At 36.9% G+C, this 19228-nt stretch overlaps 1 protein-coding gene across 1 annotated transcript; it reads left to right on the top strand.

Moving 5' to 3' along the window:
• The first annotated feature begins 4870 nt into the window (after nucleotides 1-4870).
• SLC7A13 (solute carrier family 7 member 13) lies at nucleotides 4871-15483 on the top strand. Its single transcript, XM_044657923.1, has 4 exons — nucleotides 4871-5552; nucleotides 10154-10285; nucleotides 13312-13673; nucleotides 15146-15483. Exons 1-4 carry the CDS (start codon nucleotides 4871-4873, stop codon nucleotides 15413-15415), a joined length of 1446 nt encoding a protein of 481 aa, XP_044513858.1. The 3' UTR covers nucleotides 15416-15483.
• Nucleotides 15484-19228: the final 3745 nt, after the last annotated feature.

Here is a 19228-nt window from a genome sequence, read left to right as displayed (position 1 = left end):
AGCAAACACTCTACTCAGCAGTCAGCACCTTTTCCTGAGAAAAAAACTACCCTCATCTCCTACTTTCTTTTGCACTCATTGGAGTTCATCCAAGAATCATAGTGTCTTTGGGTCCTGGGGAATTTCAGCAGTCGCCTAGTTCAACCCATACCCAAATAGGACCTCTATAATAACCCCAACAAGTGATAATGAAGTATGTTCTATAAAGACATCTTGTGAAAGGGAACCTAACTGTGTTTCATCAATCTAATTGTTCTCTTGTATTAATTAAGTCAGCATATACAGCTTCCACCCATTGTCCCTCTTGAGCAAGCCAAAACAAGCCTAATCACTCTTCATATAATAAGTCTTCAAATGTTTGAAAATGGTTTTCACATCCTCCTGAAGTCTTCCCTTCTCTGGACTAAATATCCCAAGTTCTTTCAACTAATCTCCATATGGTACATATATACACATGGCATATATAATCTTGAGGCTCTTCACCATTCTGATCATGTTCCTCCAAATGCCCCTCAGTTTATCAGTGTACATTCTATAAAGTACTACTCAAAATTGAACTCAATAGTCTAGACATGTTCTAATCAATGGTTTTAGTTCGCTAAACTAGCTGTCAACTTGTTTGGATTCAAAGTAAGAGACCACAAGAAAGATTGTTATTAAAAAAATGAAGCTAGGTTTATTTTAAGGATATGGGAAAAGAGGTAGCAATTAACCACCCCTTTTACTAGTTAAATACAATCATTGTGTATTGGCAATGTGTAAATGGCAAGTCCTACAACAATTAATTACCAATTTCCAAGTTCTTAATTTCTTTCTTTTTTTTTTTTTTTTAAATTTTAAACCCTTAACTTCTGTGTATTGACTTTATAGGTGGAAGATTGGTAAGGGTAGGCAATGGGGGTCAAGTGACTTGCCCCGGGTCACACAGCTGGGAATTGTCTGAGGCCAGATTTGAACCTAGGACCTCCTGTCTCTAGGCCTGGCTCTCAATCCACTGAGCTACCCAGCTGCCCCCTTTAATTTCTTAATAATTTTGGTTTTTAGTTTCTTTTACATATAATGAAGGCAAAGATGACCTTTTAATAATGTAAACTTTCTTAAAACCAGCAATTAAGAAATTAAGGCCTACTCAAATATATTTCAAATTTTAAGACTTAGGGTGCTGTTATACAACCATAGATCCAATAACTTTTTGAACTTAATCTGTCTACATTTTAGCCTGGGAACATTTTACTGATGACAAAGTTAGAGTAATGTCAGAGACCAAGGAACGAAACCTAAAACCATAGAAACGAAACTTAGTGAAGGGTTTCCCGAGAAACGAAACTTATGTTAGGAATAGGAACTTATCCAACTTCATCCGGGATAGGCGTGGTAAGACCAACAGCCTGAAACCACCAGAAATTTTCCCCACCCCAGTCCTAGAAGCATATAAACTCACTCCTTGCACACAATAAACGAGCCTTGACACTATTAGATTGATTTTGTCTTTCTTGCGTGCTTGGTCTCTCCTTTCTCTCCCTATGGTTTTTTCAGGTGGCTGATTCACAGGCCTCGCGGTTGTATCCGGCTGGACCCGGATAGAGTAAGAAGAAATGAGTGTGTTAGCAGACTTTAGATTTTCCATTCCTTAAGAATAGTTATTAATGCACGTAAGGGTAGTAAGTTAGATAAAAGAAATCTGAAATCTTTAATTTTTTCTAAATAAATTACTTGCATTCTATCATCTGGTTGCTTGAGAACAAAAATACTTTCCGTTATTCTTTCTTTGGTAAGCCAGTGCCACACATCAGGCATGGCCTTGCAAATGCCTCATGTGTAGCACTGGCTTACCAAAGAAAGCCTTGCAAAAAACAGTTAGGTTATTGATTACTACATTCAGAATCCTTTTCTTAGTGAGATCAAATACACTGTAATGAAATCTATGTACCAATTCTCTGCAAAGAATCACTGCAGGGGATGAGAAAGTGGTTTTTTTTCTTCCTAACATGAAGCATAATAAAAATTATATTTGATTTCTAAAAAAATTTTCATAGCTCAGAGCCATACTTTTAATTCCCCTTTAAACAGTCTAAAGAGTATATGTTGGTATTGTATCCCAGGCTTCCTATGACATTAGTGACACTATTTCTCACTTGTCTAATTTTATTTTGGAGTGAGTATTCAAAATTAACACTTAGGATCCTAATTTAAAGGTAATCCAATGAAAGCTTCTATTATTCAGAAAGGAAAATGGAATATGATTAGAATGATTCTTTCTTCATTAGCATGCATGTGTCCTAAGCACACAAGATGATTGTTACTAGAAGGTATTTAATACAATTTTTCACAAATGGATTTGGCTTCAAAGAAATGGTTACAAAACAGATGTTCCAATTTCACTAAAGCTTTTTTGTTTTTTTACTATTCTTTATATCCCCAGTGTTTACTTAATGCATCTGGCACATACTAAATGCTTAATAAAGGGTAATTGACTGACTCAGTGAAGTATCAGATCCTCATTTCTGATAGACATCTAGATTCAATGTGGAAGAAATTCTAAATAATTCAAATTCTCATTTGGCTTGTGCTCTGCCCTCACCCAACTCTGTCCCTTCTAAAACTTAAATTTAGCTTGCTCTGAAGGAACTGGACTCAGTTCACAACTGAACAATTCACTCAGGTCCTTTGTACCTTAGGATGCCTCTGACATAAAACATTGCATATCTGACTTGGCTATCTGGATTAAGAAGTATTTTCTATGGCCACAGAACAGTTTTCTAATTAGTTTCAAGTCAAATGGCCAGGAAGCGAATCTCACCCATGATGCTGGCCTTAGCATCCATATTAATCAACTGAGCCAATGATTTAACCTTAAATCAACTTCATCCATGTAGAACCCTAACCAGGAATTAAATTCCTTAGTTAAAATATATCACATATTAAGAAATTTTGCAAAAATGATTAGCCATAAAAATTAACAGCTAACTTTTTATATAATGCCTTAAGGTTCTCAGTATGTTTTACACATATCATCTCATTTAATCTAAACACTATCCCAGTGAGGTAGGAGCTATGTTGCCCATTTAGCAAATGAAAAAATAGAGGCTGACAGAAGCTAAATGGAGAAGTGATTGCATATCCTGTAAATGTCTAAGGAATGATATGGAAAAATAAGATGCTGGGAGACCCTTCTGGGTAAAGATCTGGATTTCTTGTGATAGAGAAATCACTTGGCCAGAAATCTGCAGGCTTCCTCCCAATTCAAAGAGACCCTGACCATTGATTGACATTCAACGGTTTTTTAAGGCAAAAAGAACTTAGAGTAGGAGTGAAGACTAACAGAGATCACTCTTGATGTGAGTAATAGTGACCTATAGGTCATGGACAGCTCATTCTGACATAGTTCAGCCCTTGAAGGGCCCCTTAGGCTCCAAGGCTCCAGCCCTTTAAGGGCTCTTGTCTTCCATAGCCTTTGGGTGATCTTCTGGTCCCTGTAGCCTCTTATATGAATTAGTTTGCTATAAAGTACATTATAAAATAGATTCACACACCCAGGATTAACATAGTAACTCATCTGTGATTAACGTGGTAACACAAACACTTAGAGTTACTATAACAATACAGAATTTATTAGAGTTATTATAAAAACACTTGAAATTATAACTCTGGTGTTACCCTGGACTACATTTTTAAAATTAATTAATTTAGCTAATTAATTTAGAATATTTTTTATGGTTACATGATTCATGTTCTTTCTCTCCTCTCCTTCTCCCCCTCCTGTAGACAATGAGCAATTCCACTGGGGTTTACATGTATCATTGTTCAAAACCTATTTCCATATTATTAATGTTTGCAATAGAGTGATCATTTAAAGTCAACATCCCCAATCATATCCCCATTGAACCATGTGATCATATATTTTTCTTCTGCGTCTCTACTCCCACAGTTCTCTCTCTGGATGTGGATAGCTTTCTTTCTCATAAGTCCCTCAGAATTGTCTTGGATCATTGCATTGCTGCTAGTAGAAAAGCCTTGACTACATTCTTAATTTGGTTGTACTTTTGCTTAGGACTAAATTCTTACTATAAAATCACAATTATATTTCTAAAAAAAATCACACTTTAAGCATTGATTACATTATTAGTTATTGATTATCTGTTTACAGATACTAATTCAGGTCTTCCAGATTCCAAGTCTATGGCCTACATACTTTGCCAGCTAGCTGCCCCATGTTATTTGTTACAAGAAACTATCCCAATGCAACAACAAGCTGTAGAATATCTAAAAATGCTAAATCACCATGTATTAAGTTGTGTCAACTCTTATTTAGTGTTAAACATTAAAAAAAGTTGAACCACCAATGTAAAATCTTCTAAGATTTCCTCAAAAATCAATGTAACTTAAAAAAAATTTTTTTTAAACCTTTATCTTCCATCTTAGAATCAATACTGTGTAATTGGTTCTAAGGCAAAAGAGCAGTAAGGGGTAGGCAATGGGAGTTAAGTTGACTTGCCCAGGTGACACAGCTAGGAAATGTTTGAGGCCAGATTTGAACCTAGGATCTCCAGTCCCTAAGCCTGGCTCTCAATCCACTGAGCTACCCAGCTGCCCCCTGTAATTTTTAATATGTAACAGATAAGACATCTAAAGTATGGAATTTAGACATTACAAATTTCACAGTTAAATTGTTTCATGTTAATCATTTTCCAGTCATAAAGTAGTCTAAAAAAAGTGAAGTCCCTGTAGTACAGGATGGTTAAATCAAAAGGAACTAAGGGTTTGACTACAGGGAGTTTTCTGAGCCAGAACTCAAAAAGCACATAGCAAGAAGCAGACAAAAAAAGTGATTACAGAAGAGACTTTAAAAGTACTTCTCTGGACTGAAGAAATGGACATAGGAAACAAAACACAGATCCAAAGAGTAATTGGATATTTTCATGGAGTGACTTTCTTACTCAGTTCTATAATAGGTGCAGGTATCTTCATAGCACCCAAAGGAGTGCTGAAATATTCCTCCCTCAATGTGGAGGTTACCCTAAGCATCTGGATTGCTTGTGCAATGGTGGCCATGACAGCTGCCCTCACTTATGCTGAGGTGGGCACAACTTTCCCTCGAAGCGGAGCTCAATTCTATATCCTCAAAAGATCTCTGGGGGCTCCTTTTGTTTTCTTCTGCCTTTGGATCGAGCTTTTTATGATTCCAGCAGGAATTGCTGGTCGAACCTTGTTGCTGACTGAGTATGTTATTCAACCTTTCTATGCTGGGTGCTCTGCACCAGCATTGCCTAAAAAATGCTTGGCTTTGGCCATTTTGTGGTCTCTGGGAATCCTCAGTGTTCAAGGTGTGAACAAAGTAACTTGGTTTCAGACAATCAGCATGATGATGAAGGTGACAGTTCTCTGCCTTATTGCCCTAAGTGGAGTTGTTTTGTTGGTGATAAGAAAGGACAACTCAATCAGGTTAGGTGATGCTTTTGGTTCTGACCTTCCTAATGTCTCTCAAATTCCAGAAGCCCTTTTCCAGGGATTATATGCATATTCAGGATGGCAAATACTGATTTCCATTGCAGGTAAAATTTTTTTCAAAATCTTAAAGGAAATATTTATCAGTTGAATATATAGCCAAGCTAGTAAATTAAGAGTTTCATACTGAAAAAGAAATGTTGACTTGCTTACAGATTTGTATCGCTTTATCATGCTTTAGGAAGGAGATTCTTAATATTTTTTGTGTATTGGATCACATTGGCAAACTGGTGAGAGCTATGGACTCCTCTCAGAATCATGATTTAAATGTAAAAAATAAATGTCAAAATTACAAAGGAAACTGATTATATTGAAATACAGTTATCAAAATATAAACAAAAAACAAAAGCCCCCTGGTGAGGATTCTGCTTTTCAGAATGTATATTTTTGTTGCGTGGTTGGTTTTTGGTCAACATTTGGGAAATTTTAAAGGTTTTGCTAATATATACTAATACTTGAAGTATTGGTAGGTAGACTGCTGGGACTAGGCAGGAAAATCTGAGTATAAATATGACCATAGACATTTCCTAGCTGTGTGACCTTGAGCAAATCATTTAACCTCTATTTGCCTCAATTTTCTCAAGTACAAAGTAGGGGTAATTATAAGGCCTAAATCCTAGGATTATTGTGAGAATCAAATGAGATAATATTTTCAAAGCATACAGCTTAATGCCTAGCACATAGTTGATGCTATATAAATGTTAGCTAATAATAATAATTAGCCACATATACATCTGCTCAGTATGTATCTTCACTAATAAATAATAGGGTAGTGAGAGGCAGTGTGTCATAATGGAGAGAGCTAAGCTTAGAGGCTGCAGTGATCCAGGACAATCCCTAGGGACTTATGAGAAAGAATGCTATCCACATCCAGGGAAAGAATTGTGGGAGTAGAAATGCAGAAGGAAAACATATGACTTATGTGGTTTTATGGGGATATGACTGGGGATTTTGGTTTTAAAAGATCACTCTATTACAAATATGAATAATATAGAAATAGGTTTTGAGCAATAATACATGTATAACCTAGTGGACGTGCTTGTCAGCTTCAGGAGGGAGGAGGGAAGAGGGGAGGAAAAGAACACAAATCATGTAACCATGGAAAAATACTCTAAATCAAACAATCAATAAATTTTTAAAAGTAAAATCATAAAATATTTATAGAATAATTTGAGTACTTTTAACAGCAATAGCTAGGGAAAGCATTCTTAAGGATACAAGAAATGGGGGCAATCAGAAAAAAACAAATAGATAGTTTTGATCACATAACTGAAAAATATTCACAAAAAATTAAGATAATTAAGATATAGTTGCTGTTTGAGTTTGTATATATCATATATGCTTAGATAGATATAATTGAACTTTTATAAACTATATGAAACAGGAGGCCGCTAGGTGGTCCAGTAGACTGAGAGTCAGGCTTGGAGATGGGTGTCCTGGGTTTAAATCTGGCCTCAGACACTTCCTGCTGTGTGACCCTGGGCAAGTCACTTAACCACCATTGCCTAGTCCTTACCACTCTTCTGCCTTAGAACCAATGCACAGTATTAATTCTAAGATGGAAGGTAAGGGTTTTTGTTCTTTTTAACTATATGAAACAACCACAAAATAATAAAAAAGATATGTAACAAAATTAGAAAGAACAAGCATAGACACAAAGAAGAGATGCAAGAAGATATCCTTACCCATTTCTTTGCAGAGGTGGGAGATCTCCAGGTTTGGGACATTTTGTATATTTTCAGACTTTTTCAATGTATCAATTAGTTTTCCTGATTTTATTTTCTTTAAAATAATATGTGTCGGGGACAGTTGGGTAGCTCAGTGGATTGACAGCCAGACCTAGAGATGGGAGGTCCTAGGTTCAAATCTGGCCTCAGACACTTCCCAGCTGTGTGACCCTGGGCAAGTCACTTAACCCCCATTGCCTAGCCCTTACCACTCTTCTGCCTTGGAGCCAATACACAGTATTGACTCCAAGAAGGAAGGTAAGGATTTAAATAAACAGATAGATAGATAGATAGATAGATAGATAGATAGATAGATAGATAGATAGATAGATAGATAGATAGATAGATGAAAGATAAAATAAAATAAAATAATGTGTTGGGGGCAGCTAGGTGGCTAGAGCCAGGCTTGGAGATGGGAAGGTCCTGGGTTCAAAATTGACCTCAGACACTTTCTAGCTGTGTAATTCATTTAACCCCTATTGCCTAACCCTCACTGCTTAGAACCAATATATATTATTGATTCTAACAAAGAAGGTAAAGGTTTTTAATAATAATAATAATAATCTGTGTAATACAAAATGGAACTCTAAGAGACAAGAGAAAGAAAGATACTGGGAGAAATTTAGTGATGTCAAAATAAAAAATCAATAAAAATTTTTTTAAATAAACATAACAAAAGTAAAATGCATTCATAACTAAAAGTATAGGACATATTGCTCAAACCACTGATTAGAAGAGAAATGCAAGTGAAAACTTTGGCATTCCATCTCATATCTAGTGAATTGGCAAAGATGACAAAAGATAGGAATAGTCAGTGTTGAAAGGGCTAGGGAAAATATGGACACATTAATGCACTGTTAATGGAGCTATGGATTAGTCCAGTCATTCTGTAAAACAATTTGGAATTAGGCTAAGAAAGTGAATAAAATGCACAAAGGCATTAACCCTTTGATCCAGAAATACTGCTTCCAGGAATCTGGACCAAGGAGAACCAAGACAGAAAAATACTCTCTATCTCTGTCTATCTATCTGTCTAACTAAATTGTTCATAGCTGCAGTTTTTGTAGCAAAGATCCAGAAATAAAGTAGATACCCATTAATTAGGAAATAGATGAACAAATTATGTTATGTGAATATAATGAAAAACTATTGCTTCATAAGAAGTTAGGAAAATAAAGATTTCAAAGAAGAATAGAAAAATATATGGAGTGATGAGAATTAAAGTAAGCAATATATACAATGACTTGCAGCAATATAAATGGAATCACTACTACCACCACTAATATTAACAAAGAAACTTAAACATTATAAGTATAATGTACAAATACTCTGGATCAAGCCTAGCTCAGGCCAGTCCAGTGTTTCAGGCTTTGTCTTGGAATAATAGCATATTTTTAAGAAAGACTTTGATTTGAAGCAGAATTGTCAAACACAGCTCACAATCATCCTGAGTTTGACTCAAACTTGATTAAAATATAATTGAAAAATATTTGCAAAATAAAGATACAATAAAATATTATATTTTTAAATTATTAATATATTTCTCACAGAGTTCTTTATGTATGGATTTTTGTTGTTGAGTCATTTCAGTAAGGTCCAACTCTTTGTGCACCTATTTGGGGTTTTCTTGGCAAAAATACTGGAATGGTTCTCCATTTCCTTCTCCAAATCATTTTATAGATGCAGAAACTGAGGCATATAGGGTTAAATGATTTGCCCAGGGTCACGCAGCTAGTAAGTGCCTAAGATCATATTTGAGGGGCAGCTGGGTAGCTCAGTGGATTGAGAGCCATGCCTAGAGACGGGAGGTCCTAGGTTCAAATCTGGCCTCAGACACTTCCCAGCTGTGTGACCCTGGGCAAGTCACTTGACCCCTATTGCCTACCCTTACCACTCTTCCACCTATAAGTCAATACACAGAAGTTAAGGGTTTAAAATTAAAAAAAAAAAATTTAAAAAAAAAAAAAAAAAGATCATATTTGACCTCAGAAGGATGAGTCTTTCTGACTCCAGGCCCAGTGCACTATCCACTGTTTCACCTAGTCCAACTTATGTAGGGTTAAAGGTCTCTATTTCTATTCAAGTTTGAAACTTTTAAAGAATCTGGGATGGGGGAAGTGGAAAAACACAGAAAACAAAGAACCACCAAAGCAGTTACAAAAAATACATCTTTACTCAGGACAAGGGAGATGGTATTCTTATGGCCACCACACAGAGTCTTGCTCACACAAAACAACACACTACTGAACTAAGCTCTGAGACTCTGGGAACAATATCTCCAAGAAAACGTACCACGGATGGTAATTTCCCTCAAACTGAAAAACTTGGGGTCTTATATACACTTTAGGGAGTATTGGAAAGGAAGGAAAACAGTGGCTTCCTTGGAGGCTAGAGAAGGAGGATTCCAGCCAGGGACTGGAACACCTGGGAGTGGCCTAGATACAAGACAAAAGGAGTACTTGATTATATCTGCTAATCCTATCTAAAGTAATCCAGGGGTTCTTGAGGGTTTATGGTTCAATCTGGGACAAAGAGTCTGTAAAGGGATTTCTTGAAGACAGGCTGTCTGGGACCAGGGTTAATTTGGAATTTCATAAAACCAGGTTGTTATCACAATAATAATTTGCATTTTTAAAAAGATTTAACTTCTTGTATTGTGAGGCATCATGGATAGAGATTTTATTTTTTAATCAGACTGAGGAAGACCTAGGGTTCAATTCCTATCTCTGACATATAATGGAGAGATGGCTATGGACAAGTCACTTAACTTTCACTGTTCTAAGCCATTTTCTCTGAATATGAAATCACAAGTGCAACAAAAACCAGACTACTTTCTTTTTCTTATACATTATAAGTAAATATCTCATAAATTGAATGTTTGAGAAAATGTTTTTTATGATGACTGACTTTCTCTATTTTAGGAGAGTTAAAAAACCCAGCTAAAAATATTCCCAAGTGTCTTTTTACAGCACTTCCCTTGGTGGCTATACTTTACCTTCTGGTTAATATTTCCTACCTGACTGTTCTAACGCCCAGGGAAATCGTCACTTCAGGTATGGCTCTAGGTCACAGAGGCTCTTATAGCTGAATGTAATCTCCCCTTATTTTGAACTCTATCACATCTTGCTTATATTTTTCTATATAACTGAATTGTATTTTGTAATATGATCATTTGTTTATGTTTCTTTTCTCTCCCACTAAATTATGAGCACCTTGAAAGCTGGGACCAAGTCTTACCTATCTTAGCATGTTCCCCAGAATCTAGGACAACACTGTCTACATGCTTTATAAATGTTGAGTGAATATATATGTTAAAAACTAAGAACTAAAATAAATGAATGAGCACCAGCAGAAATTTTAAAAAGGAAAATTGTTCAGTAATATCTTAGACTTGTGGTGGCGATCCTATGGCACATATGCCAGAAAAAGGCACTCAGTGGGCATGCCCATTGCCTGCCAGAGTTCTTTACTAGAAAGGTAGAGGGAGCTACTCCCTTCCACCTCTCCACCAGCCTGAGAACATTTTTTTTTCACCTGACCCACCCCTCTGTCCAGCAGCCCAATGGGAGTGCTTTCTCCCTCTCCTGTCTGGGATAAGGTGGGCAGGTCACAGGTGGCAGAACTGTAAGAGAGTGGAGTGCTTTGGCCATTCCCTTCTCTTACCCTAACCCTAAATTCATTTCTATCCCTAACTCTAAATTCTTTTCTAACCCTAACCCTAACTTTAATCCTAAATTTGTTTCTAAAACTAACTCTAACCCTAACTTTGTTTCTAACCCTAACCCTGAATTCATTCCTAACCCTAACCCTAGCCCTAACCCTAATCTTGAGGATATTTTCTCATTTCACCTGCTCCTCTGCCCAGCAGTCCAATGGGAGCTCTTTCTCCCTCCTCTATCTGGGTTAAGGGGAGAACATGGCATGATGTGGTCTCTAGGTGGGGGTGGAGGGGCATGGCACACAGTTTCTAGAAGGTTTGCCTGTCTTGGACTCTTACAGATCTGCCAATTTAAAGCCGACATTCTTTATCTGTGCTGATAGAGTCCAAATTGAGGGATCCTGAGAACACTAAAGTAACTAGATCTATAATAATGTAGCAAAAAGAACTCTATTAAAGCCATAGAAAAGGATAAATGGGGAAAATTTATGTTTTAAATCACAGGAGGAGATCCAGGGCATAAATTCCTGATCATAAAGTCTACTTTAATACAGTCTTAAGAGAGAAAATAAAATGGAGAAAAGGAAGAATATCCAAGGAATGAAAAGGGGAAGGGGTTAGAACTTGCTATTTCTTTTAATTGAGATACAAGAAAAGAGAAGAATACAAACTTGGAAGGGTTTAAGGGGAGCAGGCAACTTATGAATCTCACCATTATCTGAACAAGACAAAGGAGCATTGAACACATAACCATACAGATACAGACATAGTTTGATATGGTAATATAGTAAAAGTTTGATATGGTAATATAGTAAATATAACAAGGAAATAGGAGGAATAGGAATTGGGAAAAGAAGAGTTTGGGAAGGAGGGTAGAGTTGGGGAGGAAATAGTCACAAAACAAGTTTGAAGGGTGATTGTAAGAGAGAGATTAAAATAGATAAGAACCAATGATCAAGTTCTTGTTGAAGGGAAAGGAAGAGAGACAGTAGAATATTTTTACCAATTTCATTACAGATTATTAATATTGATCACATTATTTCTTCTTTACTATCTTCTTATTTGTGAAGAGGGAAGGGAGGGACAAAGAAAGGCTATTCATCAGATTCTATGTTTATTCATCTAGCATAGGAAGCAGAATAATGAGTATAGAAAGAGATAGGTTGGGTCTAAAACTAGAAATGAAATAATTATAAACTATTCAATAGTGATCAAAAGGCTTAATTAGCCACAGAATCAAAAAGATACCCAATAATTATATAGTATTTAGCATGGATGCATAACCCCCTTAACTTACATAAAGAAACTGGTCAGCAAAGCAAGGTGTTTTGGAACTGAATATGAAGGGCCTGACTCCAGTTGAGGGAAGGGGAGGTAGAGAAGGAGCATGGCAACTAGGAAGTTAATCTAATATGGCCTAAGGCCATGAGGAGACCTTGTCAATTTAGAGTAGATTTGAGTCTTAGGAAAAGAAATAGCCTAACCTACCTGGAGGAGGTGTTAGGAAGAGATACCCTGATAAATACTTGTACTTCCTCTTCCTTCTCTCTCTCCTTTGCTGGATTCTCTTCCAAATCACACCTGCTAACTGTAGTTGTCCCTTAGAGATGTGTCCCAGGCCCTCTTTTTTGCTCCCTCTATACTACTTTTCTTGATGATCTCATTAGTTCCCCCATTACAGAAAAAGTGCAATATCTATCATTGTTTATTTTGCAATCATGATTACTATTCATTTTGTAACTAAAAATAAAAAAGATGATTCAGAGACTGTGTGAAGGGAATCCTCTCCTAGGATCACACATGGGATGTTGTCCTGCCTGTGTCTCTGCATTTCTGGAGCTTTGTCACTTACATCACCTAGACTAGTCATTTAGTTACCTAATATACATTATGTGACCCTGAACTTGGTCCAGACATAACTCTGAATTTGAACTAGATGTGAAAAGAGAGGTTAAAAGATTCTAACAAGGACTTGCTCACTCTCTCTGTCTCTGGTAACAAGCCAAGAAAGCTGTTGCTGGAGGTCATGCTGGGAGCACCCACAAGGGAGCTAGATTAGGCTATTTTACTCTTATCTTTGTACCTATTTCTCATCTTTTACCTATCCAAGTGATTCTAATAAACTTTGTTAAATTATAAGGACCAGAGTCCTAATTTTACCATGACAGAGACTTTTCAAATTTTAGAGCAAATTAAGAAAAATTATGAGTTATTACTATATCTAAAATTCCTATAAATTTAAAACAATGTGTAATATCGATTTCTTCCAGAAAATTACAGTATATTTTATAAACCTATTTTATGATTTCATATACTTGTTATGTCAACTAATCTTTAGTAGGATTTGTCCTACTAAGGAAAATGTTTTAAATTTTTAATCAGTCATATTTTGAATTTTTTTTGTGTATATGTTTTTAACAGATGCTGTTGCAATGACATGGACTGATAGAGTCATTCCCTCCTGCCAATGGATCATTTCTATGGGTGTTTCTACTTCAGTTCTCAGCGGCCTTTTATCTACTATATTTTCATCATCAAGATTATGTTATCGTGCAAGCCTAGAGGGACAGATGCCTTTATTATTCTCTATGCTTAACATCCACTCCAGTCCAGCTTTAAGCGTGATTCAGATAATTATTTTTGCATCAATTATGATTATTCCCTCAGATTTACTCCGATTGATAAACTTTATAGGCTATATACAATCAGTTCAAATTGGGTTGATCGTGATAGGTCTGATTAAGATGAGATATCAGGAGCCTGATTTACCTAGACCTTTTAAGGTAAAGGAAGCAGCATAAGTTTTCTAATTCTTCTTTCTCTATATATAATTTTTGGGTGTGTTTAATATTTAGCAGAAGCTACATGACCATGTGTTGGGTACCTCTGGGGTATAGTGGATAGAGCAGTGGGCCTGGAATCAGGAGGACCTAAGTTCAAATCTGGCCTCAAACACTTATTTGAAGTGAGATTCTGGGCAAATCCCTTAGCCCTGTTTGCCTCAGTATCCTTATCTGTAAAATGAGCTGGAAAAGAAAAAGGCAAACCATCCAGTAGCCTTGCCAAGAAAATGCCATCTGGGGTCATGAAGAGCCAGACATAACTGAAAAATGCAATGAATGATGATGACATGACTATGTAGAATCCTTCCAAAACCACTATAAACTTGTTTAATGATCACATTGCTCCGATCCTCTGGCTTATTGGTGTATATACTACATAGTTCATATTTAACATAAAAGGCAAGAAAATTAGTAGAAAATCCATGTCTTCAGCAGAAAAAAAGAAAAGATTATACTCTGAGCATTCCTGGGTTGGGCACAAATAGATAATGGTTGTTGGAAAAAAAAACAACAGACCTGTTTATCTTTGCTTCCCACACTTGTAAAACATCTTCCTAATCTTACCAAATTCTCAATTTCTAAGTCATTCTTGATATTTTCCTCTTTCTCATCCCCTATATTTAATCAGTTACCAATTCCTATCAACTCTACCTACAAAACATCTCTAATATCCATCCCCCTTTCTCCATGCAGATGGAGGCTATCCAAATTCAAGTTCTCCCTTAATGGACTATTGTAATAGGTCTTAATGAGCCCCTATATTTCCAGTATTTCCCCTTTCCAATCAAACTTTTAAGTCTGATATTTACAGCCTGCCCACATTATGGTTCCAACCAACTTATCTAGATTTATTCAATATTACTTCTTTGCATGTAGTCTCTATCTCTCAAATTATTCTATTAGCTATTTCTCAAATTCTTTTTCCTGCTGTAAATAGGCTGCCCTATAGCCTGACCTCTAATGAACTTCCTCTTTACCTCCACCTTTAGTTTCCTTTAAAGCTTAGCTTAGGTGACACTCACCAAGCAAAGTCTTTCCTAATCTTCCCAGTTGTTACAGTTTTCTATTTTCTCACCTTATCTTGTTTTTTAATAATGTATATATATGTGGTCCCCTGACTAGACTATAAGCTCCTTTAGGGCAAGTACTATTTTGTGTTTGTCTTTGTATGCCCAGTGCCTTGTACACTAAATAAATATTTTTACAAATACAAAGACAATCTAGTCCCCCTTATTTTATAAATGAGGAAATTAAAACCCCAAAGTTAAGTAAAAATGCTCCAGATCACACAGGTGGTGTTATCATCACTCCTCTGACCATAAGAAATGCTCATGAAGAAAAAAATTTGTTTATCTTTTCCATTTCTTGCACAGCTTAGTCATATCTAACCTTATTTTTCTTTTCATCCTCAGGTACATTTATCATTTGCATTTGGAACACTCATTACATCTTTCCTCTTGGTTTTGACTCCAATTATCCAGTCTCCAAAGATATACCACATTTATATGCTTTTCTTTATTCTAACAGGCTTTTTGTTATACGTGGTTTTTGTACACTTTAAGTTTTATTTTGGTTGGCTTGATAAAGTCACTTGTTATTTGCAATTGCTGTTGAATGTTGCACCCCTGGACGGGCCTGAGGAATATGTGTCAGAAGAAATAACTTCCAAAAAAGCATTCTAAAGTTTCAACAAAGATATAGCAAAGATTAAACAGTTGTTTAAACAATCATTTATTAAAGGACTTTTTTTTTTGACCATCCTCAGCGCTTTATGTGTGTCAAACAATGTATGATTCATGAAAACCACAATATTCCATCTATTACTTGGAATGGGAGTTCAACTTTCCCTAACTGAAATGATGTTGGGTTTCATGTAGGTAAGCTACAGTAGGCTGCAAACTCCAGAGGGCAAGGACACTCTGTATTTAATTTTGTACTTTTTCAAGTGCCTAGCACACAGTGCTTTGCATATATCAGTATGAGGAGCAGGGGTCTATAAAATGGTGGACTTCCCTCGCAAAGATACAACATGGAACTTAAATAGGAAGAAGTCAGGCCAAGTCACCTAAATTTCTATCCAAACAAGTGAAGTTTTCCCAGTCTAAGTCTCATTTCCTCAAAACCACATCAGGTCTGGCTAAGGAGATGCAGACTGATAAACTATCCCCATAAAAGACTAAAGAATATGCAGATAGATAGGGTTGAAATAATCCTTGTTTTGATTGATTAAAACCCACTTGAATAATTAGAATAATAGACTTTGTAAATTGTGTGTTCTGATTAGCTAACTTGAGGTATAAGATTGTAAACTCTCAAGTAACCAGCCCCAGATGACCATGGGGAGAGACCATGTTTGTGTTAGGGACTAGGATAAAAGGAGCCTTCGTGCTCCCCAATTTTATACTTGCTTGTTGGCTATAGCATTTGTAGCACTGCTTCATATGAGTACCCATTCTCAGGAGGATGAAATTTTAAAAAAAGGCTTAGACATACAGATTCTTTTGAGTAGGTGGCCATTCCTTTCAATTAGGTGCTTAAGTTCCTTGACAGAAGAATGACAAGATAAGAATTAATTAATCTTTCTCTTTTAAGGAACTAATTAATATCTCTTTAGTCCCACAAAACCCACCTCTAGGAGCCAGTAAATTACCTTTTGAAGATTAGATAGTGTCTGAGATAGGATTTGAAATCAGATCTTCCTGATTCCAACTCCATCACAAAAACAAAAGTCCATCACTTAGCTGTCTATTACTATTTAGAGTGCCAACCCTCCTCAGTCATGCAGGCTCACAACTTTTCTGTCAAACTCCATTCCTCACTCTCATTTACCCCTTATAAAAATCTTCAATTTTTTTTTATTTTTTCATTTTTACATAGACTTGCTTCATACAGCCACCATCCCAATCTGAATGCTCATCATCTCTCACCTATATTATAGATTTCTAGTTGTCTCCTTATTTTTGATAGAAGAGACTTCAGAGGTCATCTAGTTCAATCCATTCATTTCCTACATGAGAAAATCAAATGCCAGGAAAATTAAATGACAGGTCATAAATGTAGATGATGTTTGAACATCTATTATCTGACTCCAGAATTTGGATACATTCCACTTTAACACTACTTCCACTTGGGAAATTTAAGTTTGAAATCTGGTTTTGTGTACTTATTCTCTGACCTTGGGAAACTCACTTCATCTTTCTGGGCCTCAGTTAAGTCCATCAGATTTAACCAATAAGTATCTATTAATTGCCTACTCTATTCAGACACTTACTGTCTTCTCCAGGTATTAAGGTAAACATGAAATAGTCACTGCTCCCACAGTAAGTTTACAGTCCATCAGGGAAAAAATACCTATAATCACAGGAATGGGAATAATTTCACTGGAGTTCCTAGATATGAAAATTCCTTATACCAATGAAATGTGAATATGGATTCTATAATTAACAGTCTTAGAATTGCCAAGAGCAGCAGTCCTCAAACTTTTTGGTCTCATTATCTTTTATACTCTTAAAAATTGAGAAATAACAGAGCTTTTATCTGTTGTAGGTTTTGTTTGCATTGGTATATTATATATAAATATAGTGTATATATATATTTATACACACACATAAATGTCCATTTTCTTAGTATTATTATAACTTAGTTTTGACCATTTTAAGAGTCTGTGGAGGTCTTGTGACCACCTCTTAAAAACAGCTTGCCTTAAACTGAGAGATTATGTGACTTGTCAGGTCACTGAAACACTAAGATAGGTCAGTGGTAGGATTTAACAATAATAATAGCTAACATATGGCGCTTTCATGTACGCACTCACACACATATAAAGTGCTCAGAGGAAGAGAGGTGACCTGATGGATAGAGCCCAGGACTTTGAGTAAGGAAGACTTAAGTTAAAAATCTTCTCATTTACTGTGTGACCCTGGGCAATTCACTTAACTTCTCTCTGCCTCCATTTCCCCAAATGAAAAAACAAACAAACAGGATAACAGGACTACCTCACAAAGTTGTTGTGAGGATCAGATATTTGCAAAAGCATACCTGGCATATTGTAAGCACTTAATAAATCCTTATTCTCTCCCCTCCCAATGGAAACTTACTTTTTTATAACATTGACAAATCCTCATAGTTTCACATTCTTTTCTTAATCATTGTCAGATCTATCATCTCCCTATCTCTCTCTCTCTCTCTGATCTATCATGTCTATCGATCTATGATGTCTGTTATATATCGTCTATCTATGTCTGTCTGTCTCTGTATTATCTATAGATCTACCTATTTATATCTATCTTTGTATCATCTATCCATTTGTGTCTATCATCTATGTATGTATCTATCATTTTTACTTTTATAAAGGAGCTTGATACAACGAATACAATCTGTGATTCCTCCAAAACTTTGTAACTTTGAAATAAAGGTCCAATTTGCTTCTATTAGAGCTTATATTACATGAATACATACATTGTTTGTGCATACATAGGCCTTCACGCACAGTACAATCTCTTGAGCTTTGCCGCCCTTGAGAGCTGCTCCAGGTACCTCACTTTACTACAGACCCCAGATGTCGCAAGGGTAGGGCCGTAAAGCAGTCCGTCGCTGGGATTCCGCTGTCAGGTTGCCTAGAAACGGCATAACCCACCGGGAAGTCTCTAAATCGACTCCTCACTCCCCACCCTGGACTGGCGTGTCAACAGACTAACTCTAGCCGCCCCTGGCGCGCTCACCCCGGCACCCGTTGATCTTTGCGCCCATGGAAAAAGGGGAGGAGGACTGGGAGGCGGCGGCGGCGGCGGGAGCAGGAGACGGCAGAGGCAGCTCTGGGGAACTCAGCCTCATGGACAAGGCCATCTGCAGGTAAGGGAAGAGCTTGCCCCGGCCCTAGTTCCTGTTTTGTGGGGCCCCTCCAGAACTACGTCCACCCGACCCATTGCTGGATACTTTTGGCGGATGGGCAGATTCCCGCCACCAACATCCTTCAGTCAATCAAGAAACAAGTATTAAGTGCCTCTTGTGTGCCAGACTCTGGATAAGAACAGCCAAAAAGGCATTACACAATTATAAGATCCCAGCATATTTACAATAAGATAGTGTCTTATTATCATAATGGAAGATGGCATATGTTCCATGAGGAGGCATGAAGGCTTCTGGCCGAGCTCCTATATGACCATGCATCAAGTACCCATTGGCTAGAGGAGATTGGTTACTGCTCTTCCAGTTGGCCTTGTCTGCCAAATGCCAGGAGATCCTGAGTCCTGATGCCGAATGCTCTTAAACAACCAAGCCTAATGGCGAGGTTGAGGGAGCCTGGGGTCTGAACCAGAGAGAGGACAAGTTTGTGGGAGAATTCCACTTTGGACTAGTAGGAGCTGACCAAGAGTTTGAGACATGCCTAATCTGAGCTGGCAGGGGTCTCAAGGACCCCAGGGAGCCTGGTTGTCATATCCAGTGCCTGGCAGAATTGTGTCCTTCATTTCTAGAGGCCACCTGAATGGTGGGGG

Source organism: Gracilinanus agilis, chromosome 1 (assembly GCF_016433145.1).
Source record: "Gracilinanus agilis isolate LMUSP501 chromosome 1, AgileGrace, whole genome shotgun sequence".
NCBI classification, from domain to species: Eukaryota; Metazoa; Chordata; class Mammalia; order Didelphimorphia; family Didelphidae; genus Gracilinanus; species Gracilinanus agilis.
The sequence above is the reverse complement of the archived record's forward strand: the minus strand, read 5'-3'. Positions and strand labels throughout refer to the sequence as shown.